The sequence below is a fragment of the Pempheris klunzingeri genome, chromosome 11, assembly GCF_042242105.1.
Source record: "Pempheris klunzingeri isolate RE-2024b chromosome 11, fPemKlu1.hap1, whole genome shotgun sequence".
Taxonomy (NCBI): Eukaryota; Metazoa; Chordata; class Actinopteri; order Acropomatiformes; family Pempheridae; genus Pempheris; species Pempheris klunzingeri.
The window spans coordinates 25,588,615-25,616,077 of record NC_092022.1 but is presented as its reverse complement, the minus strand read 5'-3'; the positions used below and the strand labels follow the sequence as shown (position 1 = coordinate 25,616,077).

The 27,463-nt window shown below is 42.7% G+C and overlaps 1 protein-coding gene across 3 annotated transcripts; it reads right to left on the bottom strand.

The window, feature by feature from the left end:
• Window positions 1-276: 276 nt before the first annotated feature.
• LOC139209644 (DENN domain-containing protein 2D-like) lies at window positions 277-24,369 on the bottom strand. 3 transcript variants are annotated; one of them, XM_070839439.1, is made up of 17 exons: window positions 24,257-24,369; window positions 20,775-20,841; window positions 20,553-20,639; window positions 20,296-20,373; window positions 13,086-13,133; window positions 12,521-12,616; window positions 9,902-10,074; window positions 8,580-8,692; window positions 8,431-8,500; window positions 8,268-8,345; window positions 5,424-5,564; window positions 4,026-4,174; window positions 3,140-3,311; window positions 2,974-3,024; window positions 2,776-2,857; window positions 2,439-2,684; window positions 277-577 (listed from the first exon to the last, which is right to left on the bottom strand). In XM_070839439.1, exons 1-17 carry the CDS (start codon window positions 24,281-24,283, stop codon window positions 510-512), a joined length of 1,746 nt encoding a protein of 581 aa, XP_070695540.1. In that variant the 5' UTR covers window positions 24,284-24,369; the 3' UTR covers window positions 277-509. The 3 variants fall into 3 exon arrangements, with proteins under 3 accessions (XP_070695540.1, XP_070695539.1, XP_070695541.1); XM_070839438.1 differs by having other exon boundaries at window positions 24,254-24,340; XM_070839440.1 differs by lacking the exons at window positions 20,296-20,373; window positions 20,553-20,639; window positions 20,775-20,841; window positions 24,257-24,369 and adding an exon at window positions 17,690-17,935.
• Between the last annotated feature and the right edge of the window lie 3,094 nt (window positions 24,370-27,463).

The following is a 27,463-nucleotide window of genomic DNA, read 5'->3' as shown; positions in this document are numbered from 1 at the left end:
TTCCGGTTCTACTCAACAGTTGGTACATTCCCTTGTCACTTGTAAATTTGTTTTCTCAAATGTAAATTTGTCTCAGGACTTGTAAATGTGTTATGGCAATGTCATTTTGTTTTCTGATTTGTAAAAATGTTTTCTAAAATGTAAATTTGTCTCCAGCTTTGTAAAAGTGTTTCTCGTATTGTAAAATTGTTTTGCACCTCCCGGCCACCGTAACAGACAGATATACAGACTGATAGAAACCGTCGGGGCTCAGCTGGCTAAAAATCAGAGTGTAGATTTGGGGATTTAAAAAACTGAGTCTTTATTTGAAATGATTTTCCTACCCATCAGCGACAGACTGGCCAACACGTAGAACTGAAGCTTCTCTTTCTGCCAGTGTTTCACAGAGTAGCAGCAACATAGCCATACAGTAATTCACACACGGGTACAACCTTATTTAAAACCAAACAGACAGAAAACACAGTGCAACATTCACATCTTTTATATACACCCAGGTCCAACACTCAGAGCTAGTGTTTCTTGGTCTTTTCCCTTTTCTTCTTCTCTTGGTATTCAACGATCTTTTTGTGAAAGATTCCTGCAGGCCAGAGGACATGAGAGGGAAAAACCATCAACATGAGCCCAAGTTACAGGACAATGAAATCAGAAATGGTCCTGAATGTAATGACGAGACAATTCAAACTGACAAACGTATTGATCTATAACTACTGATGAGAAGTGTTTTAGTGGAGGTATACTTGGAACAGATCCTACACACGGTGTGTTTTGCCCAATTAGTCTAATGAGGTTTCTCCTTCAAATGCAACCTGCATTCACCAAAGGAGAGAAAAGAAGTGATCTCATTTGAAATCAATGGATGGCTCCCTAGCATATCTATAGTTTTCTGGCTTTGTATAAAAGAAACAAACGTTCTGAATTGTTTTAAGCCAACATGAAATGAAACAATACTTGGTTGTCGATTTCCAATCAAACTAAACTTCTGAATGTCACGGCCAGTTGAACATTGATGGTGTTTCACCACCAGTCAGCTGTGAGCAGCTCCTCCTTTTCCTTGCATTTTCCATGCATTGCATTGTGGGATAACAAGTGAGTCATGTAATGGTAACTAGTTATGTTGATGTAGCCTAGTAGTCGTATCAACGTCTGCATGTGATCAATAACTTTTGACTGTCAAATCAAATTAATTCAGTTTGATTCCAAAACATTTTGACAATATTTATTGTCACTTAACATTTAAGTAACCAGACACATCACACTGTAGAGAGGTGGGACGTTCTTGTCTCATTAAGGAAAAGAAGGGCTGCATTTAGAAATAAAAGAAAATAAATAAAGTTTTTGAAAAACTGCTTCTTAAAACAAAGTTCATAACTTGAGAAAAAGAAAGTTTAGCAGCAGCTTTTCTCTTTTTCTTTAACTGCCACAGCTTGACTGAACAGTCGACCAACTTTACAATATATTAGCTGTGCGTTTCCTGATCTGCTCAACCAGCGCCGTAAACACTAGGATAGAAGCGTCTAGTCAAATTTAAAATCCCCTTATAGTTTATTGATGATAGGTCTGGGTCCGTATAGGATGGCGCCTGGGTCCAGACCTGGACCGCGGTCCTCCAGTTAGTCACCTATGGTCTAAATCAGGGGGTCAAACTCAATCAAAGAAGGGGCCAAAATGTAAAACACAGTCAAAGTGACGGGACAAACAGGCTCAACATTTAGTGAAGACTCTAACAGTGACTCTTTTATTATAGTATATAATCTAATATATATTTGATCCAGAAATATGAATGTAAACAGCCAAACTTCAACAACTTTTCCTCAATAAAATAAATAGAATTTTAAATAACTGTTTTCTTTTTCTGTACTTCTCCTGCTGTAGTGTCGTCTTATATTTATATTCTTTAATTATGGACACATCAGCTCCACAAACAAGACACACAGGTTCACCTCCGACAGACAAACAGGTCAAACTGCTTTGAAAGTCTGCTGTAACAGAATGGAGCCTGTTTTCAAAGTCCACTTTTCCTTTAGCCATTTATTTTGGGGGGGGGGTAGTTTAAGTGTCACTATAACAGCGCTGATCGATGCATTGATCAGCTGATCGATGTGTCATTATACCTGCAGGAGGAGGGGCTGCTGCACGGGTCCTGACTAGTGCGGCAGCTGTTCAGTGCATTGTGGGATTTGTAGTATTAGAGGTAAGAGAGCTGTTTACCGACGGGCCGTTCTTAATAGTCACATGAAATTATCTCGCGGGCCGGATATAAGTGTATCGCGACCCGGATGTGGCCCGCGGTGGTCTAAATGAATGGTCTGGACCAGAATGTCTACGCTCGACGATTCCATGAGAGGCCACTTTACTGACATCACATCCCTACAGAGAGATCTGACTTCAGTCCTACAAGGAATCTGTGTGAGTGAGTGAGTGAGTGATGTGTTCCTCACCTTGCTGCGGTCCAGGCTGCTGCTGCTCCACCTCCTGGATAAACAGGTCGAACATCTGCGTCTGGATGAACTTCTTGACGAAGTGCCGGGTGGCCTTGGACTCAATGGCCTTGTAGAAACTTCTCTTTTCAAACACGCCCTGCTCTCCAGGACCTCTGTATTTCACATACGAGGCGTAATGGCCGACCGTTCTCACAAAGAAATGCAGGAAGGCCTCCGACACCACCCGGTTCAGCTCCTCCCCCGCTGAAAGAACGGTAAAAACATTTGGAGTGATGGAACTAGGAGTCTCTTCCTAACAGATGCACGTGTTTCATTCTGGCTGCAATGAACTCACTTGATGCTTTTTGTCTGTTACTTAGTGCTTCTAGTATTTCATTCTGCAGCTTCGGGGGCAGAATAGAGCTTTCATCACCAATCTGGACGGGGAAGATTTTATGCAACTTAGAAAATTCATCTCAAATAACCAATTTGTCCAATTTTAATTGATAACCACAAGATGATTTACTAATTGTTTTGTTGCTACAACACTCACTGACACAATGAAGGTCTCCTTCTTATCCTCAGACAAGTCGACCACCAGCAGCTGTTACAGAGAGCAAAGGGCAGAGCAGGGAGGTCACTCCAGTGTCGTCAAACACACAAAGCCCCCCCTGGTACAGATAAAGCTACGTTTGGATGCGCTCGCCATGATAACTCACATCGCTCTGGTCCGTGACCAGGTCCAGCAGGTGCTTCTGGACTCCCAGCAGGTAGGGGGTGGGTGCCATCACCACATCGATCAGGATCTCTGGAACAATGGAGATGAAGGTGTGCTGCCAGGTGAACGGGTAAAGGAGGGCTGCTACTGCATGAATGATTTGGGATAATGTGCTGTGGAGAGACAACGGCGCTGTTAATCACAAACTCAAGTCCCTTCAGTTCATCACTTCTTAGATTTGGGCACCAGAGTTTTGGTTGTACAGTTATTAAAAGCATCTTTTACATTTGGACACATTCTGTCAGCAGGTCAGCCATCAAAATGAGTTTTGATGTGAAACATCACAGGAAAGAACTAAGAATAAAAATGTCTTCAATCTGAGCCGCTAAAAAGAAAAGCCTGGTTCTCTCTCTGTGATAATTCAATGCTATCGTTTACTGACTTACAGGAACATCACATTGTGAGTATAAAGACACAAACACAGCTGAGCCTTCCATTCAGAAAGAGACGCTCGCGTTGTGGTTGTAACTCAGGAAGTCGTCTAGAAGCCACATAACCTGACGGCTCAGCTTTCAGACACGTGTGGAACACTTTTCTGCTTTCTGATACTTTTACATGCTGGCTTACTTTGCTTAAAGAGTGTCATTCACATGTCGGTGTATACGGCATGCTGAAGAACTAGAGCTGCAATGAACTTTTTCATGAATCATTTTCTGTTGGCTCACTGCAGACCAGCAGTACTCATGTTTTGGTACCAACTTGGATAAAGATTGTATATCTTACATCTTCTATATTTCTAAATAGACACGCTGGTTGAGAAGATTCTTTTTTTTCTTCACTGTTGTGTTCTTCTTGTATATCAAACTGTACAGGTGAGCATACAATACCCGAGTTCATCAGCGATGAAAACGATCCGCCTCTCCAGGACGGCGGCAGCAAACACCAGCAACACCTCCTCATCTGTCAGGCAGTTGAAGAGCGTGGCAAAGTTCACGTGTTCCAGCCAGGAATCCAACGGCCGGGTCAGACTGATGATCTGGTGGAGAGTTACCGCTGTCACAACCATGTCACAGAACTATGAGTTTATCGTGTTAAAAGTCATTCGAACTCAAGTGGATGACCCCTCAACTATAAGACAGCGACAGCAGACTGGTATTTACTGTACTACAGTCCGTAAAACTCACTCAAAGATACATTTAGAAACTTCATATGAATGTCATTAATTTCATCTTTCATTTGCATGAGTCAGAGCCTTATGCTGGTGGCCCCCGCAGCGTGCTGTGTGGACTCATCATCCTTGTCGTCGTCCTGGTTGAACAGCCATTTATTTAGTGCTAAAGGAAGGGATGAGATGTGCCACAGCTCAGTTTTAGTGCTTTTCATGACGTCTTTCTTCCACTTGACATTATTGGATCTAGAAGCGTTCCCCTCCTGCCATGCTGCCATCACGAACAAGTCCTTACATAGCCACAGAAGCGTGTCTTTGTCCTCGCTCCACCCTGAGGGCTGGTCACAGTGACTGCAGCACAAACAACAGCCAGCACCAGGGAATACCTGAGATGACTAAGCTGCTGGCCCCATGGGAGAAGTGTTAGGTTTCTGCTCTGGGCTAAAGGTTTGGTAATGTAGGACAGGTTCAGACACAGCTCCACACAAACACACCCACCTGGAGCCCTCATTGCACGACACTGTGCTGCTCTTTATTCTTCCAGTCTCTTTACGACATTATATTTCACAGAAACACAGGCGCATGAGCATCGACACAACTGCCACTGCAGTCAGATTTATGAATTCTGAAGAGCTGAGACTTTCTTCCCATTTCCACAGTCTTTGGAGCTTAATCAGGCCGTCCTGTCTGCAATAACAACCTTGAATCTGCTCAGTGTTTTGCTCACTGAATGCAGCCATATTTCAATGTGGCTTGGCTGAAGTCCCAGCAGACAGGCAGGTGTTGGGACATCCTCTAGATTACTGTGCCAGGACTCATCATTTAAAGTGAAATATCTCACATACATGTTTCCTGTCTGGATTTCACAAAACCAAACTTTGGAGACCCTTTTAAAGGTGAAGTTTAAAGGCAAACTGCAGTGTATTATACCCAGGATACATGAAATGTATTTTAGTACTCGAGGTTTCTTGAGGTTTTACATTCATCAAATTCAGTACATGCAAGTTTCTGGTGCACCAGAAACGTTGGTTTAAACGTCAGTCAGCTTGAGCTGTTGAATCTTTTGACACATCACACAGACGTTTGCTATCTAAATAATCAGACTCTTATAACTGACCTCAGTGCCTGACTCAGGAATGAAGCTCTTAATCTCCACAGTGTTCCCCGGAGCTGGGAATGGAGCCTCCCTCAGCTTCTGCATGAATGGGTAGATCATAGCCATGGAGATCTGCCGCCGCTTCTCTACCTCGTCGAATATCTGCACACACAAAGCACACACACATTTTTAAAAATGTATTCTAGAAGACACAGGTAACCAGTGAAGTATTGAACGGTGGGGTAATGAGATCATAAGCTATTAAATAAAAGCCAGTAAGAGGGGTTGGGATTACAATTAGGCTACTAATAAAATTCTGAAAATCAACTGCTACACCACTACGTCCATCAGAACAGCAGAGTCATGTCATGTAATCTAACCGATCTGCTGAGAGCCACTGGTAGGCCTTTAATGTGGAGCATCTCTGCAGAAAACTCAGCCAGCAGAGTGTTGAGTATGACGTGACCTTTGGTACTGATGTTAGTGCTGTCCACATGGACATTACAGTGAGTTTAAAACAACAGGTAAACATGGAGGAATGGCTGAAGTCAAAAAGGAGCAGATCAGAAAACAGGGAGACTAAAATAGGATCAGCTGAAATAAGGTTACAGCTCCGTTACAGCTGGTACAATCCTCGCTACAGGGTTCTGGATAAGCTGCACTAGACAGTGCAGTGACAGCAGAATTACAATAATCTAAGTGATTACTCTGAGAGATGTATAGAAGCAGAATACTGCTGTTGTAGCTCAAAGTATTTTATTAATTCAATTAACTGTTCAATTATATTGTCTGGACATGTTGTTTCCTCATCCACACTGCCAGAAATAAAGTTCCAATGGGGATATACTGAATCATTGATTTATAGACCTTTAAGTAGTCAAAGTTACATTTATTGAATTTAAAATATTATATCAGCATATTCTTTTTTCCAATTGTAGAACGTAAACTTCACCCAGGTTACTAAAGCCCCCAGAACCTTCCAGGGGAGGTGACTTCAGTGTCCTCAGTGGCTCTAATCCAGTCAATCATTTATTGACTTTAACGTTTTGCTCCCTTTGACCTTCTGCATTTAGAGCCACAAGCCACTAAACAAACAGAAAACCACGTGTGAGACACACACACACACACACACACACACACACACACACACACACACACACACACACACACACACACACACACACACACACACACACACACACACACACACACACACACACACACACACACACACACACACACACACACACACACACACACACACACACACACACACCTCCTGGTTAGTAATCAACAGACGAGACGCCCTTGACACACTTATTGTTGCATCAAAGTTGGGTCAACACAGAGCTCCTCTAAAACCCAATATACAAATACACAGATCAGATACTATTATATTCAGTATGTACGGCCAACAGCAAGGTTTGCAAGACACGGACATCTGCACGGAGCACAAGGAGGGAAAATGACAAGCTTTTGTTGCGAGTCGGATGCCAGACCACCAAATCAAGCTTTGTGCTCAGTCTTGTATCATCCGGGGCTGAAACTAGCAGCAAATCACTTTCCCCATCAACTCATCTGCCCCTTATTTTAATCCAGGGGGAGTTGTCAAATGTCAAAGAGACTAAAACCCAAAGACTAAGTCAAGTTATTACACCAGAGGAGGTAAAGCAGTGTGTCACTACACCTGAGAGCCTGGCACCAATATATTTTAGTAATTTTGCCTGAAAAATTAACTTCACTGATCAATTATTTGTTTCAGTCCTGCAAACAAAGATCTGCAGCATGAATCCCTACAGATTACAGATGTCTCTTGTGTCTCTTGCCGTTCCCACTTCCTTTTTTCCGTGAGGGTCACACCAATACTTGTTATAATCATCAGTTCAATCAATTAGCCCCCGTCACTAGACACAGAAAACATACACAAAAGCATTGTGGTCAGGAATAGACTAAGGCAGTGTTCCCCTGAGGAAGGATCAAAATAAAAACAACAAAAACAAAAGATTAGGTTTGGCAAACCAAATCACAAACAGTTTCCAAAATGACCCAAGAAAAAAGCTAATTGACAGAATCCCTCCTCTTCTGAACAGCACCAACAGTAACACAGAGCCCCAATAAATCTGGTTCAGAATGGCTGAACTAGGTGATGAATAAAGTAACAGCAGGGAAAAACTGAATGGCTGTTAACAGAGGTGGGTCACAAGTAAGTCTCAAGTCTTTGCCCTCGAGTCCCAAGTCAAGTCCCGAGTCAAGTCCCAAGTCCTACCATTTGAGTTTCAAGTCCTTTCGAGTCCTTTTAACAACAGAGTTGTTAAAAGGAACCGTGTTTGCAAAGTGACGCTATCAGTGAGTTGCAGCTAGCAGTTAAATTAGTTAGCCTATAAGCTAGTGTTAGCTTAACTTACCGTTCTTTGTGCAGCTTCAAATGTCGGAAGAACAAAGTTGGAAGTTGTTGCGTCTCCGTCCGTAATCTTCGACCCGCATGTTTTACATACTGAGATTCGTTTTTTGTTGACCACCTCGTAGTTTTTATACCCAAACTAAACTATCTTTGGTATCATTTTTGCCAACTGGCGCGCTTTTCAAGTCAAAAGGGTCAAGTCCAAGTGAAGTCACGAGTTACTGATGTTAAAGTCCAAGTCGAGTTGCAAGTCTCTTTACATTTTGTCAAGTCTAAAGTCATCAGTCCAAGTCATGTGACTCGAGTCCACACCTCTGGCTGTTAATGGCATTTCTCTGACGCGACAAACTCAATACACCTACTTGGTTACAAATTCAGTATTTTATCGGTTTGATATTTTGGAAATTCGTGATGAAGAAGCACAGTAAAGATTTCCTCTGTGAGAAATGTGCCGTTAAACTCACCTTGGAGAAGAGGCCGAAACAAGCCAGCGTGCTGATGATGCAGTAAGCTTCAGGTGGTCGAGCTCCTTTCCCTCCAGGCTGCAGATCAGAGCGACAGCACAGGATTATTTCATGTCCATTAGAAAATTAACTCTAAATGACGACACGGTGAAGACCCACTGACCAGTAACCTCCTGCAGTATCCATTCCTTCTGCTGCCATCAATCTCAGTCAGAACAAAGGAGAAGGTCTCACTGGAGATGGACAAGGAAAGCTCAGAACAAGAGCTGTGCACGGTTATCAGAGTGAGAATACACACCGGGGAGCAGTTACCTGTGGTACTCTGTCAGAGGAGCCCAGTTGATGCCCTCTGGGAAACAAAAGAGGGTGATCGCCTTTAACGTCTTCTCTTCCTCCTCCTTCTGAAATCTTGCCATCCCATCTCTCTGAAAATAAACACACACACACACACACACACCTCTGTTTTTACACTGCATGACATGCTAGTAACACAGCTCCTGCATTAACACTACTTCCAGTGGCTCTTTCTGATTTTACACTCGTTTAAACATCCTGAACAAATTCTTTACTCTGATGAGGTGATATGTTCTGTGTCTCATAACGTTTATGGCAGCTTACACTTCTTCTCCTCTTGTATTTGTTGCAGTGCTGCATGTTATGGACAGAAACGGTGCTACAAGCAGTCACACCATTACAGCAACAGAGTGACTTCCTATTGGTTGGAAAGGTGGATATTAAAATTTGGAGCTTCATCCTTTGTTCAGCTTGGATTATGACACATGAAAGCAAGCTGACCATTGTGAAAACCACTGTGACTGACATCTTTACATACTGTAGACCCTGAAAGGATCAGATGAAAATGTTGAAGCTGTGTTTTTCTAGGCGACACAAAATGTTTTGTTTGATCGTCAAATGTTGACACATCCACGTCTAAAAGTACACGAGGTTGGTACAAATCTTTCTGATATATCACAGCCGTTTGAAGTAGGCTGACACGCTCCAGTTTCACAGCGGTCTGGACAGCGTTATATGCAAAGCTGCAGCTAATGAGCCCTCATATCAGCTGCTGATGTCACTAAGCTCATCATCATTGAACTGATCATTATCTGTCAACAGCCATACCCAGTACCGCCATGAACCAGCACTAACCAGAATCTGTCACCACTGCAGCATTATTGGCTGTTTATGGCCATGAAACTAGAGGCTAACGAGTGCTAATAATTCAATCAATCTTTATTTATAGAGCGCCAGTTCATAACAGCGTTATCTCAAGACTCTTTCAATAAAGAGCAGGTCTAGACCAAACTCTTTAAAGAAGAGAGAGACCCAACGAATCCCCACATGAGCAGCATCAGATGTTAGATTAGGAAACAGTGGAGGAAGAACTCCCCTTTAACAGGAAGAAACCTCAAACAGAACCAGGATCAATGTGGGCGGCTTCTGTCAGGGTCCGTGTTGGGTGGAGGATGGACAGAGAGAGAGTAATTCATATAACAATTCATACGTTCATTACTTGGCTAAAGGCATGCACGCTGTGGGATTCATTCTTTTATACACAGAGATGTGAAATTCTCCAGGTCACTTTGTTAGGCTGACTTAATGAATATACACTCAGATTCCACCATCAGACTGACCTTTGGAAACTGGTAGGAGATCTGGGGTTCGTAGCTGCTGCCATCCTTGGTCTTCTTGAGGCTGACCACCACCAGATACTCAAAGAAATACTGACCGCTGACGTAGCGGTGCTGCCGGGATGTGTCTGCCACCTGTGGGTCCACAAGCTCTGTGGGCTCAGGCTCTTTGATTCCTACACAGAAACGCAGAAATACACTGTGCATGAAGGTTCCCACTGTAGCACTGGTTCACTGGAACATTGTCTTTCTGAGAGTGACACGTTTAGATGGATCTCAGTCTCAAATACATGTGCTCATTGCAGAGGTGGCATCCTGACGTGGTTAGCCTAGTTTAGCGTGAAGACTGGGAGCAGAGGGAAACAGCTAAACACCTATCAAAGTTCAAAAATACACCTGCCAACACCTAAAAGGTCACTAACTATAATCTCGTTTGTTTAATCCATAGAGAGAAAGCAAAACTACAAAAAAAAACAGTGTGTCCATCCACCCAGCACTTCCATACAGCATCTCTGGTTATACCATGAGCTGCCGCATCAGTGAAAACAGGAGTCTGGTTTTGGTTTCTGTACCAACATGATGGTATCAAATCTGACAACCTCATCAAGACAACAAGAGTACTTCCCCAAATGTTGAACTATTCCTTTAAATCATTTCACCTCCTCAGATGTGTGGTCACAGTCCCGACTCAAGTCATAAGAATAAAACGTATTTAAAATGAGAATGATGGGCAGCGGCCTAACCAGAGAGCAAACGAGTGGAATGGACGTCTGATCTCTGGTCAAACATCGTCTGATTGTACGCAATCAACCGTAAAGTGTCTCCACACCTTCCAGGAGTTACCAAAGACTGCACTTCCTCTCAGAGACACGAAGAGAACCACGACCATGACACTGCTTCACAGGGCACACAGAGCGGCTGCTAATATGAAGTCACCGTTGAGATGAAGTTAATATTATAATGAAGTCATATTTTCCCATATTCCCCCTAATGTTTATGCTGCTTGTGATGTTGACAGACGTCGTCCCAGACGTCGTCCCTGGACGACACCTTCACCCCCCCCTTTCTCCCAGCCTCGCCCCGTTTCCTTCACAGGCTGCCGCCTGCTCATGTGTCCTCTGCTGCATTCTTCCCTTTTTGTCTGAAATCAAAAGCACCTCAGCAAGGAGTCTCAGTTCACTTCTCCCTGTGTGTGTTTCTGTGTGTGTTTCTGTGTGTGTGTTTCTGTGTGTGTTTCTGTGTGTGTGTGTCTGTGTGTGTTTCTGTGTGTGTTTCTGTGTGTGTATCAGTGTGTGTTTCAGTGTGTGTGTCAGTGTGTGTATCAGTGTGTCTCCCTGTGTGTGTTTCTGTGTGTGTTTCTGTGTGTCAGTGTGTGTGTCCCTGTGTGTGTCCCTGTGTGTCAGTGTGTCCCTGTGTGTGTTTCTGTGTGTGTTACTGTGTGTGTGTGTCAGTGTGTGTGTTTCAGTATGTGTCAGTGTGTGTGTCAGTGTGTGTTTCTGTATGTGTTTCTGTGTGTGTCAGTGTGTGTGTCAGTGTGTGTTTCTGTGTGTGTCAGTGTGTGTGTCAGTGTGTGTTTCTGTGTGTGTTTCTGTGTGTGTTTCTGTGTGTGTCAGTGTGTGTTTCTGTGTGTGTTTCTGTGTGTGTTTCTGTGTGTGTGTCAGTGTGTGTGTTTCAGTGTGTGTGTCTGTGTGTGTATCAGTGTGTCTCCCTGTGTGTGTTTCTGTGTGTGTTTCTGTGTGTCAGTGTGTGTGTCCCTGTGTGTGTCCCTGTGTGTGTGTCCCAGTGTGTCAGTGTGTCCCTGTGTGTGTTTCTGTGTGTGTTACTGTGTGTGTGTGTCAGTGTGTGTGTTTCAGTATGTGTCAGTGTGTGTGTCAGTGTGTGTTTCTGTGTGTGTGTCAGTGTGTGTGTCTCTGTGTGTGTCCCTGTGTGTGTCTCTGTGTGTGTCCCTGTGTGTGTCCCTGTGTGTGTCCCTGTGTGTGTCCCTGTGTGTGTCTCTGTGTGTGTCTCTGTGTGTGTCCCTGTGTGTGTTTCTGTGTGTGTCTGTGTGTGTCTCTGTGTGTGTCCCTGTGTGTTTTAGGCCTGCCAGTCCAAACTCTACCACACAGGTGAATAAAAGCTGGAAGCTGGCCTTTGTCTATCTTGATGATCATCAGGCCTGACTTGCCTTACGGGTTTGGGGTTGTTCTGAAGTGACGTGAAGTTGGCTAATAACACTCAGTTGTGTAAAGCAAAAACACTACCGTTAACTGGTAATCACAAGGACTGACTCTGCTATGACTCAGCTGTTCTTGAGACTGTTGTCAAGCTAACTGATTGTGTACTCTGGTGGGAATGTATTAACAGAACAAGCTCAAGACGCGTTCTGCAAAGTCCAGACATTAAACAGCTGCATACACACAAGTCACCACGAAAAATCATCTGAGAATTTTCCTTTAATCCCCTTAGACCAGGGGTTTTCAAAGGATATGTGACCACCACCAGCAGCACCACCTTTTTCACAGGGATGCACAAATCAGTGTCCCTGGGCCTGTGACTAAGACAACAGTTAAAAGAACAAGTGCTTGCAGCACAAAAAAAGTGAATCAGCGATTGTTTGACGTGTGAATGTGATGTAGTACTCACTGTCTCTTTTCCCTCTGCGGAAGGACGACCACATGGCACTAAACCTCTTGAGCACTCCTTGTCGTCCATCTTCATCTTCGCCTGATGGGATGGCTGCTGGAGAAACACAGCCGGCAGGTTTTCAGCACCAAAACCTTCACACAACAACACGAGCTTCCCCCGCTCGTTTACAGGTCCTGAACTTCCGCACAAGTATTCGTAGTGTTCTGACTCATCAGACCTCGGCTAGGTATGTTAGCGTCAGCAAACACCATCTCCAGTATATACAGATCAAACACTGAGGAGAGCACTCTGCTACAGAAATGACATGACTGCAAATGTTCTGACGCTTTCTTTTGCAACTGGAATGAATTTTAACAGCCACAGCCTTTGAAGGAGAAAACTGTAGAGCTACCTTTCACGCCTCCAGGCACAGGCTTAAAACGCCAATGACAAAGTTTTGGTGGGCTATTCTTTGACCTTTGACTCTCTGAGATAACACGGTTAAGAAAATCTTATCTTTACAAGTGTAAGAAAAGTGTATAGCGGACAGAAGAGCCTTTGTGCCTCCAGCTGCTGTACTTACTGTGTTTCCCAGCGGCATCAGAGATAAGGCTGCCTTTGGGCTGCTCACCTAGACAACACACATAAAGCTGGATAAATAAACAGGATAAACAGTCTGAAACCATGTTTCCTACTACCGTTACCTACATCACAATAGTCAGTTCATGCTGAAATGTGAGATTTATTTTAAGGCAGAGAATTAATGTGCAAGTCAAGATTTATTTTTTAGCAATAAAGCAAGCTCATTTATATTCCCTAGGTCCTTAGGTTTTCTATTATAGTAACATTTTGCTGTTATATTATAATACCTTAATAAAAGCATTTCTGGATGTTGGTTTCATTTCATTAAGTTTGCATATAAAATAAGAGTAAGGAAGATTACAGTGCAGCACTGCAGTACCTTCACTATCAGGCTGTAACCATGGCCTGTACAAATGGCCATATATCTTAAAGCAAATGTTTGCAGTGCGTTTGGAGGCACATGTGGTCTGGAATAGTGTAAAGACACTTGACACAAAAGGGTCTGACTCACAGTAACGGTAACATCATGTGCAATGACTGAGGAGCTCCTACTCACAAGAAAATACTGGAGTAGGCCTGTCTAGTTAAAACTGTGTCATCTTTGCTATTTAAAAACTAACAATATCCTTTTAGCAAAAGCGTGTAATTGTCTCTGCAGCCATGATCACCTGCCCCGGAGCCTCTATGTTATTTTGATCACAATTAAGACTTATTTATATAGCAGATACCACTAAAAGAAGGATAAATTAAGCAATTTGCAGCAAAAAAGGAGCTAAAATTGCTTTTGCAGCATACCACGCTATTGAGCCACCTTAAATCACTGCAGTAGAAATCCCTTTTCCACATTCATACTAACCATCAACCAGAAAAGCAACATCTCATATCACTCCTATGCTGATGACACACGACTATGCATATCTGTTACTACATCTGACCTCATCAAAAGCACTGATATCAAACAGTGGATGGCCAACAATTCTTACAACTATCATCTTAAGGTAGATCCTTTCAGTAGGCTGCATTAATGTAAAGCAGTTTTTGCTTGACTGACAAAGCAGGTGTTAAACTCTGGCATATTCAGACTTCAGAGTATTAACTTTAACTTCTCTTCACTGGCTCCCAGTAAAACAACGAATTGATTTTAAAAAACGTATTGTTTTCAATTCTATAAATGGCTTAGCACCTTCCTACATTGTTGATGTGCTCACTGTAGAGTCGAGTCGAGCCGAGCCGGGCAGGTGCTAATGGAAAAGTCCCACTCTGTGGAATTCTCTCAGCATTAGCCAATGCAAACCCAGTTTAACTAGCTTGTAAGTAAGCACTGAGGTACCGTAACGACAGGAAAACAGGAAAATTGCAGCATTTCAGTCTGGAAAAGGACCTTCTTCGCGCAGGGTTGTCCAAAGTAAGAGGCTACCAACACAGAACGCATTACATAGTACCTGTTCATGGCTGTAAACATAAAGGTGACTTGAACAGACCGGTGGATTGAGCTCACTGTCACTACTCCAGCTTCTTGAGTGACACCATAAATACCCAGGCAGTTAAAAGGAGTGCGTGTTTGGAACTGAAAGACAAGTTTGTTTGTGGGGTTGCCTTAGGCCAGTGAATTAAATGAGCAGTGGGTTTTACACAAATATAATGTATACGCGTGCATTTGTGCTTATTTACCTGTAAATACCTGTTACACGGTTTTCCTAGAGGCAGTAAGGAAATATCTGGGACAATCACAGCCTATCATTGCACCACCCTGCTACTGGGGAGCCAAATAAAAGACCTTTTGTTGTCTTCTACTCATCACTGCCTGCAGACAATGAGTTTAACCGAGACGGTTTGTTTTTTGTAAAATAAATCAGGGCATCCTGAACAGATTTCACCGGGGCCCAGTGGAAGAAACAAGTGCAGTCAGATGTATTTGGTGTCGCGATTGATTACAAAGCACTAGAGAAGACGTGTCAAACTCAAGGTGAGATCATTTCATGTGACTATTAACAAAGGCCCGTCGGTAAATAGCACTCCTCATACTACAAATCCCACAATGCACTGAACAGCTGACACACCGATCAGCGGATAACTGCATCACTCAGCGCCTTTATAGCGGCATTTCAGCTAGCCCCCCCAAAATAAATGGCTAAATGGAGTTTTACCTGTTTGAGTAATTATAGAATAGAACATAAGACGACACTATGAGACAAAACATCAGGATGAGTACAAAAAATGTTATATTTATTTATTTTATTGAGGAAAAGTTGTTTAAATTCATATTTCTGAATAAAACATAGTCATTTTTAGACTCTTCAATAAATGTTGAGCTCGTTTGGCCCGCGACTTAGACTGTGTTTTAAATTTTGGCTCCTTCTTTGATTGAGTTTGACCCCCCTGCACTGCAGCAACCATCATTAACATGTCCATGTTGCCAGCAAAGGTTTGGTAAGCTCTTCCCTATTAATCCTCTGTGTATACTGCAGCACTCTGCTGAATCATTTGTTTACTTCAGATTCCAAGGAAAGAATTTTCATACTTGTGCTGCATTCAGGTCATGTGGGGAAAACCAGCTTTCTATTTGTGACAGACTTTCCCAAATGTTTGTGTAACAAATAGATAAAAAAAGATATAAATAAATAAAAATCACTCACTGAAAAATGAATGTAGTCTAAACAATGACACTTTTTCACATACCAGAAACGCACTAATTAATATATTGTATCACATTTGATTAATCTGTAAAAGCCAGAGTTATAAAAACATCACATTGTGGGTTTACAGGGGGCCACGGGAGGACTGTTTCTTGCACGACAGGGCAGTGACTGGTTTCTGTCGTCATGCATGAGCTAGAGATAGAGATCAGTTGTCAAACCTCTTTGAACGAGCCAATGAAAAGACACATTGCTGCTCTCAAATATCATTGTTCGATGCTTTGAGGGCACCCAAAAACATTCATTCACCTCACTTGGCTGGAGGCAGGTGGATATTTGGTGGACGCCACCTATAACTGTATAAATATAGTTATTTGCCAGCGAACCTTTATTGCTGCAAGTGTGCAAAGCAACGAATCCCATTTATAATTGAGCTACAACAAACTACAAGATATTGCAGTTCAACATGTCTACTATAATGGGGGACCCACAGGAATGAGCCCAGTGAGGGCAGATATGGGCTGAACACATGGGACCTTAGTGGAGAAAGATGGTATTAGACTCTGCTTAGTGAATCTTGAACGATGTTGGTACAGAGAAGGTCTCTATTCCCAGTGACACTTTACCACAAACTGCATTCTTGTTGGTTTGAATGTTTGGTTGGCTTGTCAAACATGATCGCACACCAATCATCCACTTCAACCTGCTGTATGTGGGGCACATTCAGCACGCGGAGAATTAATGATTCACTGACTGGGTCTCCTACAGCTGCAGCAGACAAAACGCAGGGACGGCGTCCAGGTGTAGATCTGAATCTACAGCCTCAAGTCTGCACCACACAGCCTCTGTTGACAGGACAGGGCGTTTGTACTGTGTCAATAGCAGCGGCTGTGTTTCCCCACCCAACGCCTTGCATTCAACTTTGCACTCAACTAACTACATAGAAAAAAAAACATCTGGGATCGTAGCTTTCATAATTTTTTACTCTTGACACAGACAGCTGCATCACAGCATGCTCTTCTTAAGCCGAAACGCTCTCATCATCATCATCGCTGTGTCGACGGTGTGGGTGGAAATAACAGTCCTGTTTAACAGCCTCATGCCCCCGAGGCCTCTGAACATGTTACAACACCGAGCAGGCAGGAATGGCCCAGTCAGTAAGGCGCTGAAACTGCCTTAATCCTCCTCATGTGTTCTTGTTCCATTCAGAGAGCCTGCAGCAGATTACAAATAAAGTCTGTCCACTACTGAGTCCAGCTACATCTGACTCTTCAGGAGTTAAAAACACCATTCATCGGGGACAACAGAGCCACATTCCTGCTTCAACAACAAAAACACAGACAAGATATTTCGATCCGGCTTCAAAATCCTCATCTACAATGGAATCCAGTAAACAGCTGATCGATGGACTGGGATCTCAGGACAACTTTGTGGACGTGCAACACGCTGCTGTGCTCAGCAAGCGATTGTTAAAAGGGTGTTTTACTGATCTACGGGACCAAACTTTAAGTTCAAACACCCGCAAGAAAGAAAAAGTTAGTAATGAGTGAGCCACAGTTGTTTAGGTGCACATAGGTGTTACAGAACTCATCGGTGGAGTCCATCGTGATTATATTCTACACTTTGATTAGGCTCATTTGTTCCTAATATCCAGCCGAGGCTGCAGCACCGCTGTCATTCAAACCAAAGTGACCAGTGGAGCTTCTCTCCGCATGAAGTGGCTCGTGGTACCCGGATATACTGGCTGCTCAACCTGCTCGAGGCACCGCGCGTCCTCACAGGTGTGCGATTTAACAACCGGTCGGTCAAAAGTGACGTTTTATTCCCACAAACCGATTTTTTTTTTTTTTTTTTTTTTGCGCTTTTGTGGCTTTATAACATGTGAACGTGACGAAAACGGTGCACAGAAGTTTAACTCCGTCCCTCCGCGGTCGTCCCGTCCCGGCCCGGGCTGAGCCTCTCTACTCACTCCATCTGCTCCTCAGCTTCCTCGGTCCCTTCCTCCTCCTCGGCACCGCCTCGCTCATGCTGCTTCGCCCCGTCGGTCCTCTCTGCAGACTCAGAGGCAGCGCGGCGGCTCTTCGCCTCCATTCCCGCACGCACCCCGCATCCTGACCCGCAGCTCTGCCGGCTGGGAGCGCGAGCCCGACACCGCGCTGCGTTCAAGTCACGTACGAAAAAAACCGACGTCAGTCCGAGTCACTCACGCGCTGCAAAACAGTGAGACGGAAACAAGCAACTGTGTTCACACTAGTGATGGGAGTTTCAGCTCTTTTTTAGAGATCCGGTTCTTTTGGCTCCCAAGTGGCTGCTCAGATTTTTTTTGTTGCTTCAATAAATTTATTACCAAATTATGTGTAAAATGAATTATTAATGTAAAAAACACATTATATCGAAATGTATTGTTTATATTGCTTTATTAATTTTAAGTTATTTAGTTTTACTGGGCTCATAGAGCTCTGGGCGGTAGGTTTGGTGGCTGTGCTGTTGTCCTGGATGATGCTGTACACCAGTGTTTTTCAACCTTTTTTGAGCCACGGCACATTTTTTACATTGGTTTCGTTTGGAGATGGCGTTTAAGCTTGCTTGGCACTGTCTTTGCTTTCTTTTTACCACCACTCATACTAGGGCCTTCACCTGGGTCAGAATCTGGTCCAGGGCCCAGTTCGGAGTTTGCATTTTTCCTTTTTAAAAACTTTTCCATCACCGTCACCACGACCTGTCGCATGAGTCACTAATTCTCTTGTCTCTAAGAAGGAACGAGGCAATTGGCTACCTGCTGCCACCCGGACGAATGTTACATTACTCTGCCAGTCACTATATTACAGCACAGACATTCGACAATGGCATATTATTTGCAGATAATAATTAATAAATGTTAATAAAAAAAAGAATTTTAAGACTAATTAAGTGAAATTTCTCACGGCACACCTGACGATCTCTCACGGCACAGTGGTTGAAAATCACTGCTGTAGACATTGTAGGAGCAGTAGACACACTGGCACCTTCGTTAACAGCTGCTTCCCTTGCTTGTCTTTCTCCTCTAACTGAACTGATGGTGAACAGTACACACTTGTCTGTGCAGGTTGTTTGTGGAGCCTGATATGAAGTTTTAATTTTGCAAAGTCTGCACTCTGCCCTCAAACTATCAATTATATTAAAATGTGTCCAAATTTTACTAAGTTTTCTGTCGCTCATGTTTCTCACCTGTCCTGCCTGCAGTCTCTGACTAAGTATCAATGCTCTCTCACTCTCTTGTCTCTCCCTCACTCCAGTTAGTGTGCTCACTGTGCTGTGTGTCTCCCGTCGTTCACTTCAAAGAGCCGGGCTCTAAGAACCGGATCGTTCGCGACCGACACATCACTAGTTCACACCCCAGACATGCTCATTACGCTGTATTCTGCCACAGGTCTGCAAGATGCCTCAACAGGCCGACATCAGTGAGGAGAAAACCCTCCAGCTGTAACCCTGAAGCTACAGGCAGCAGGCAGCACTCTGACCTGTGAGTGAGAGCAGGCCAGAGAAGCTTCCACTGTCACACTTACTTTAATGGCTTTTCTTCAACTCTGACAGAGCTGTTCTGGACCACTTAGTGCAGGTCACCATAGTACTAGAAGGAAGCACTATGGTCTGTACTGAACTTTAAAAGAAAGCAGCAGCCAGGGCCAAGAAGGCCTGACCTTTATTCCAAAGTACCGGTCCAAAAATGCTGGACCTTAAACCTCCCATGAATATATGTATTATATGATGGATTGGAACAGAAGACATTATACAACACAGAGCTACTAGTACTTCTCACGACTAGTGAGTAATCATTTATGGGCCTTTGTTCCAGAGGACATTTTGCTTTCTCACTGTAGGAAAAGCACAGGGGAAGATAATCAAATGAATGATGGCTGAATTCCATTTAGCTGCTTTAGCGTCACAGCTTACTGAGCAGAGCCGTCGCCAATGTTTTTAGCAACACCTGTGCTTTTCCTACCTGGACAAGTCAAAATGCCTGCTGTGAAAAAGGCCTATTATGGTGTGTGGTGTGGTGATGTCTCTAAGAACTGTGTACTGAATGATGTGTAGTAAATTAGGGTCCTTTCCTGCTTCAAAGGGATCGATGCCTATGCATGCTGTTATTTTCTGGTTACTATCATATAGTGTGTATGCCGTGCTGAGTTGGTTCAGTTTAAATGCATCTTGTGGGGATGTGATGGAGAAGACAAAAGGGAAATGTTGCCACAGAAAAAGGCAGTGTGTATGTAAAAGTGTAAGAAAAGGTTTTCTTGTCTGTACGTTAAAAAACATATCACACTGTAGTTTTTACTTTGCATCTTTCCACAGACTTTGTATGAAGTCACACTGTTTTTACAATTCCTTTTATCAGGTTAGAATCTATCATCTACATCTCCATGAATATGTTTGGACAGGACTAGTCAGCAGCTGATGAATGAGCCAGTGACTGTAAAGCATGGATGAAACAACTGATGCCACTGCTAATGCAAGCGTGACTTCAGTGCTCTGCCTTAAAGTATGCTATGCTCCATTTAGTATGCCACGCTTCGGTCCACTCAGCGCTCGTGTTACCTTCATGCACGCCTGTCTTCTGCACCTTGTCCTTAGTGCTGACTGGCTGTGAGGCACCATCTTCATCTGAGGCCAACTCTGTTGAAAACGTCCACAAAGGTTGCATTAAAGGCTGTGGCCAGCTGCTGCTCTCCATCAGGGGAAGCTAATTTGTCATGCTATTGCGTGAAAATGTCTGATTATTGTTATCACATTGGCAGATTTAGGACAGTGAGAGAAAGTTTACTGGACGGGAATGATAACAGTATATATTTTACCCCTTCTCAAGGTCTCTCGGACTGATGAAAATGACAACAACCCTCTCCGCCGTGTAAATTCACCATCTTCAGAACTCCTGTGCCTTTCTGCAGAAAAAGATCACATTGACATAGTAATAGAGTTATCAATGAATAAAAGGTTAATTGAGATACAGGTGCTGTCGTAGAAAGTAAAAAATGTGTATCACTCAACACAATGTATTGTGTGATCCACTCTCTTACTTTTAATACGGAGAGATGAGAAGCTGAAACTCCTCCTTGTGTTTGGAGGCAGTTGCTGATCCAAACTCTAAGAGACACAGGGACAAAGACACTTCTCAATGAAAAGTAAAAACTAGGAAGTAAAGCATACAAATCAAGTGTTGGGCTAATAGTGGAAATATTTGTCTAGTTTTCTGCCTTGCTAGCACAATAAATGTCAGTCAGTCAGCTACTGGGCTTGACTGGTGATATTAATACTGAAAGGATAATTGCTGAACATGAATCTTTCATCTAGTGCAGAGTTCTCACTTTTGATATCAGCTTTCCAAAAAACGGTTGGTCTAGGCACAAAACCAACTTGGTTTGGGAAAAATCATAGTTAATCATAATCATAGAACTTCATTCAGGTTAGAGAAACACTGTGGTTAGAGTCGGGTTAGGGGGCCTTTGTTGTCATGGTTAAGAAGCTTTTACAAACCTAGAGTGACTGAAATATCTATGTCCTATTAGACGATGTGAGCTTTGATTAAATGAGACTCATTTTCAGGTTCATTCTTATAATTGAGGTCCTGTGAGAATACGTTTAAATGTTCAAATGTTCAAAAATCACATTATCATCTTGTTATACTGCATACTGCTCTTTTCTGGATGCTCTGTTTCAGCTCCTGCGTGTTAAGCCCCGATCTGCTCTGACTGGTCAGCACAAGCCTGAGCAGACCCACTCTAAAGGGGAGCCACATCAGCTGAGCAACATGCTAACACCAAGCTCAACAGACTAACCTGCAGAAAACACAGCAAAGCAACATAAAACACGACAAAGCGTACAGCTTCCAGGTCTGAGGTCGGCTCACAGACAGCTAACATCCATCCGTGCCTGAGCATGTGCTGTTAACAGCCTTTGTTAAGAATGCAGTCCCCAGTAAAATAACATTACAAACACACACAGCAGATGTAGTCCGTCACATTTTCATACAAAATAAAGTGAACCCTTTACACCTCTACCGATGGTGGGAGGACATGAAGACTGCTGTTGGGTATTTGCAGCTGACAATAGCACAATTTGCATGCTCTGCCTGTACCTTCATCATCTATTAATAGAGCAAGCGTTAGCCACATAGCGATGGTGGACAGTGAGGTGGATTCAGGTTAAAATCTAAAACCGGTGTTGTTACATGCATTTACTCAAAGATGGAATAAGAGTCTTTTCTCATAGTTTTAGTGTCTCTAAAGACACCAGGGACTCGTATTTATGTTGAAAAGTCAGTAAAAAGTACATTCTGTTTAATATGTCTAACATCTTCCCTTTACTGACTAAAAGAATTAGATTATGGAAACAAGCAGGCAAAATGATTTTATTTTGAAGGGTGTCAATCATAGAGGAGATCAAAGCAGAACCATTGCACCTTTTCTTCGCTCACATTCAAGAGATCCTGGACCTAAAACACACTGGATGGATTACATTTGCCATATTGCTGGATCCCTCAGAGAGAGCTTAAGTACATGACAACAGGGATAGCCTGCTGCCACTGCAACCCAGACCTGATAGGCTTTTCAAGATGGATGGATGGATGGATGGATGGATGGATGGCTCCCCAGAGTAATGGTCCGTTACATCATTTTCTCAGCATGCTCAGGTCAGAACATTAACTTTGCAGTGTAGATGTCGAGGCACCAGATTGCCATGATTTTCTTCTGTGGATAATTATGGTCACCAAAGAGAACCTTATGGATTTTGGTGGTCCTGTAGTGTCAACAAGTCTCAAAACCAGTGAAATAATCAGTGCAGTTTGAAGTGTTTTAAGTACAATACCTTATATTCCCACGTTTGGTAGTTAGACAGTAATTGCTAAGGGTATTTTATGTAATCAGTGCACTGGTCTGAGCCTATTAGGTTTACAGTCCCCCACTGTCAAGTCTTTATTTGGCTCAGCTAGTTTGTTTGCTCTGCTGACACCTTAGAAACTCAAGTCAGCGTGTAGCCCAGGTTACTGATATTAATACCAGTTTATGGAAGCCATTCCACCACTAAGCCACTGTTGTTGCTTTGGCTTGTTGCTGCAGCTTTTATAGTTGGCTACTATCAGCAGCGCCTACTTGTTTGAAGAGTCAACTGGGAGCTCACACGTATGCATGTACTGTATATGAGCATTACTGGTTGTTCCTGGAAAGACAACTTGCTGCATCTCTGTCCCAGTAACCACCTAAGTTTTGTCTCCACCCTTTCTGGATCCTGTCCCTGGCTTTTCGGCTGCTTTGATTCCTTGGACTGGCTTCCAGATTCTCTGACTCTCCCTGTGAGCCGTCGCTGCAACAGCATGAGGCTCTGTTTGCCTCCACAGTGGCTGACATTCACAAGGCTGCAGCTAACCAGGCAGAAGACACCAGCATATCTTCACAGCTGTACCAGTACCCACAGCTGTCAGATATACATGTAGTGGGGTAGAGGGTTCCCCACTGATGTGTCGTAGACTAGAAATATAATATATATTTATATATTTTATACTTATTTTTCTTCTATACTGCTATAACCTCCCATGTGCAATAGCCTTTATCTCATTCATTCACCATACAGTTATTTTTTGTAAATACTGTACATGTATACATATATATATTTTATTCCCTTTCTTTTTTACATATCCTATTTCTTCTTCTTTTCTTTTTTACATATTTTTTAAATATATTTATACTTCTGTATGTGTGAACTGCTGCTGACTGGGAATTTCCCCATTGTGGGATAAATAAAGTCTTATCTTATCTTATAAAGCAGCAGAAAATGGAAACAAAGTGAAAATGTATAAAGAACAATTATCTCAACACTAATTGCAGTACTTTATTACATCCAGCCACTGGAAAGCACATCCTCCATTTAAGATTAATATTCATATGGACCTGAGCTTCATCAAGTTACCGCTGTTACTAACTAACATGTACACAGTGTGTGTCGGGGTGTGGCAGCACGTCAGTCTGCAGCTGCTCTGGTAGCACGTCAGGTGGTAGGTCTGTTTTGGAAACACCAACATCCTGACAGAGTAAGCCATCAAACACTGTGGTCTGGTTTCACTTGTACGGTGATGGTAAACAGTGGGATGGAGCAGACTCTGGTGAGGAGGACACCATTCACACTATAATGAATACAGTATTTACTGAGTCACTTTTTACTGGAGGTCAATGTGTCACTGAAGTGTAGCTGCAGTGTTTTGGTGTTATGGCACTAGCTGATATTTGAGGTTACCCCCCCCCCCCCCCCCATAGACTCTACATCAGAAGGGTGTGCACTTGTAATTCTTACCACAGGAAGTAAAATTGAAATTAAGATCAAAGTTCTCTATTCCTCCTGTCATGTGATATTCACAGGAAATGTATTCATCTTCAACATCTTTACATTTTAATGTGAGCATGAAGATGGCAGGTTGATCACAGTTGAACCTGATCACAGTTGAACCTGTTCACACTTGACGTTAAAACATGAAGAGCATGGTTTATGGAAGGAACACACTCACCACCTGCGCTTGCTGGGATGTCTCGTCCATTTGTCTTGATGACAGAAGCGTATTGATCTACTGATCCGGCACTGGTGTTATGACCTCGTCATAACTTTGATTTTATTTCTTCCTCAATAAATTCCAGCTTAGAAAGTCCTCTCCGCAGCGTACAGTGACATGTATGCTGTGATAACAAAGGAGCAGTGAGTGCTCTTGTATGAGGAAGTGCACTTGTTGAAATGTGCGGTTGATGGACTTCAGTCTCAGGCTGGGATTTCCTCTTTCAGTGTTAAACCAAAGTACAGTTACGCCGAAGGCACGTGGGGTGTGTGTCTGCCTGTGTGTACTGTGCAGTGAAACCTGTTTAGCTTTTGAAACCAGTTTGCTAATGTGCAACTTGGAAGTGGATATATTAGCTCTGTTATGTTAAAACAAACTAGGAAGGGGTGGATGAGTCAAGCCCTGCATGTTCAAATCAGGTTTATTTGAACAGTACTTTATGTTAAGTTGCACATTTTGTAAATATATTTATATGTTAAGCAATAGTAGTTTATATTTATATGTTTTTTATGTTTTATTCTATCCTCTTCTTTTTTTTTTACTCTTTGGCATTCAGTGTGGATGGCAAAGTAAGATTTTCATTGTACAGGGGAACCTGTTTCTGCACTGTACACTTGACAATAAACGCTTTGAATCTTGAATCTTGAATTTGTATAATGTCACCTATCATGTCTCAGTGCTGCTTTTTATGAAGAGAAGGTACGAGGTATCAATACTAACGACGGAGTGTGAGGAACTCTTTAGGCACCGTCCATCGGGGGCTGGGGTTTACTGGGTTTATCTGCGAAATAATCAGAGTTGGATCAGATTCAAACTTCACCTATATATACATTCTCATGTGTGGAGGTTGAGCAGCACCAGATCACTTGTCTGGTGAGACCTAATGTCAGTGATCTGCACTGTACACATTACACAAGGTGGCGCCTCATCCCTTTGCTTCGCCTGTCAGTTTACTACTGTGAATTTACCCCCTGTATCTGAATCAAGGTAAAGTAAATAAAGTTGTTTTGCCTTGAACGTCACATGACACGTGTACCAGTTGCGACTGGGTGGTTCTCTGTGTTGATGTGCAGAGGAGTGGATGGAGTGCAGGCAGTGAAACCTGGGCACAACAATAAAGACGGCAGCACTGTACGACCCAGTTCCCTTGATTGGTACCAAAGAGCTGTTGAAATGAATGGGATCGTTCACAAACACACCATCATTAGCCGCTGGCGGGTTAATATCCATGTGCTACCCACTCACAGTAGCTCTTTAAGCTTCTTTGTTTTCACATCATTCACTCCCAACGCACTGTTCTCAGGATCGAACACCGCTTGATTCACGAAGAAGTTACTGACGAGGGAAAAAAGGGAATAAATGTCAGAGACCGAGTTCTAAAGACAAGAAGTTCACACAGTTCATTTCAAAGACGTAGTTGTTCACTGATTCCTGTCTCGTAAACGATTCCTCTAAATGAATTCCTCTTTCTCCTCTAAATGAAAGTAGAAGGTGCAAAACAGCTTAAACTCCGTTTTGGACCCCCATTCTGGATTTGTGTGTGTGTATTTTTGTATTACACACTTCTTGTTGATGTTATTGACAAAACTGTGTGAAAATATTAGTATGATGATGGTTAAGGTTAGGGTTAGGGTCAGGGAGAGGTTAGATTGTGTCTGTGTGTGTCTGTGTGTGTGTGCACATACGTATGTCTTGGAAATGTAAAAATACAGTGACAGGTTTCAGTCTTGTCACACAGCCAAACAGAGGAACTTTAAAGTTCTGATGGGTGGAGGCTCATTACACATGAAATATTCACACACACCAGCTTGGTGTGTAAACTAACCAAAACTTTGAACATAACAGTGCATGCCTTGTCACCACATGTACAGTGTTAGTTCAGGCCCCGTCCTGCCTGATTTAAGATAAAACAGTCCACTTACACTGGACAGAGTGGAGCTCCGGTCTGTGTGGCAGTGCTGTTCCCTCCTGGGCAGGTTTGACTGTGTCGCTGGGTGACATCAGAGGCACTGGACCCGAGGACTGCAGGAGTTCTGAATTGGATCCCTTATACTGACGAAGAAAAGAAGAGCTAAATAGATTTGGGTGTCAAAGGATGTTCTGACTTGAATGCAGGGCCACTGCTGCAGGAAACATGTGGGCAGATTTACTGCAGAGTGCAGGAATGTGGTGGAGAGAAAGTCGACTCCACTGATAACTGAACAGCTATACTTTGGGAAGTTAAAATGGACCTTAATTAAAATGTTGATGTGGACATAAAACAATTGCTAACATATTTGGTTGTCATTTCTTTGTGTCAGTGTGTCAGACACAGTCAGTTTCACACATGCATAGTTAGATGCTGCAGTTTACACTTTGGTTTGTTCCAAGAATTTCTAAATGTTATGAATTATATTATTTGTTCCGTTCGTTTTGCCAAATAAATTCTCAGAATCCCAGAGGGCCCAGGTACACTGACTGTTAACTGTCTCCTGTTCAGCTGATGAAAAGAAGTGTGTTGTTGCCACCATTACAAAATAACTGCTCGGTTTCTCATTAACCCTTTGAGGGTCTTCAGCACTTTCTAGTGTGTTATGATTTTTATTTTTAGCATATTTTATCAGTTTTTCATGCATATTGCTTCTAATTTTGCAAGATGGTGAATTTTTCAGAGTTCTCATTTTTCTCTCATTTTTTTCATGTATTTTTTGTGTATTTTAGACCATAAAATGATGCGCATCATGACAAAAACATGGCAATTTAAGGGTTAATTTTTTAAAAAACTAATTAAAATTTGATATGTATGATTAGGGCTGATGCTGGTCTAAAAAACTATTTAAAAAAAATTTAAAAAAAAGAAAGATTTTTAACATTTTTATGGCTTGTTTTTATGCATACACATTTATGTGTGTAAGGATCTTTAACGTGATTATTTCTGAGGACCTTCAAGGGGTTAAAAGTTCCACAGGATAATATTATATGAACTACTGAGTCGTTCTGTCACCCACAAGTATCATTTTACATGTAGTTTTGCATCTGGATTTGTCCCTTGAATGAATGCTATCACTGAAAACTGAAGAATGGCTCTTCTCTGCTGTTTCATGTGTGGATCAAATATCCTGCAACATGCTGATGTAAAGTGGCAGCAGGTATCATTTACAGCCCCTGAATGGTAGATACTCATTACTA

Excerpts from the sequence above, each read along its gene's own strand:
- LOC139209644 (XM_070839438.1), bottom strand. The coding sequence starts at position 24,283 with ATGGACGAGACATCCCAGCAAGCGCAGGTG. Across the intron at positions 8,501-8,579 it reads CCTCTGACAGAGTACCACAG|TGAGACCTTCTCCTTTGTTC; the intron begins GTAACTGCTCCC and ends GTCCATCTCCAG. Across the intron at positions 3,312-4,025 it reads TTCATCGCTGATGAACTCGG|CACATTATCCCAAATCATTC; the intron begins GTATTGTATGCT and ends GTCTCTCCACAG.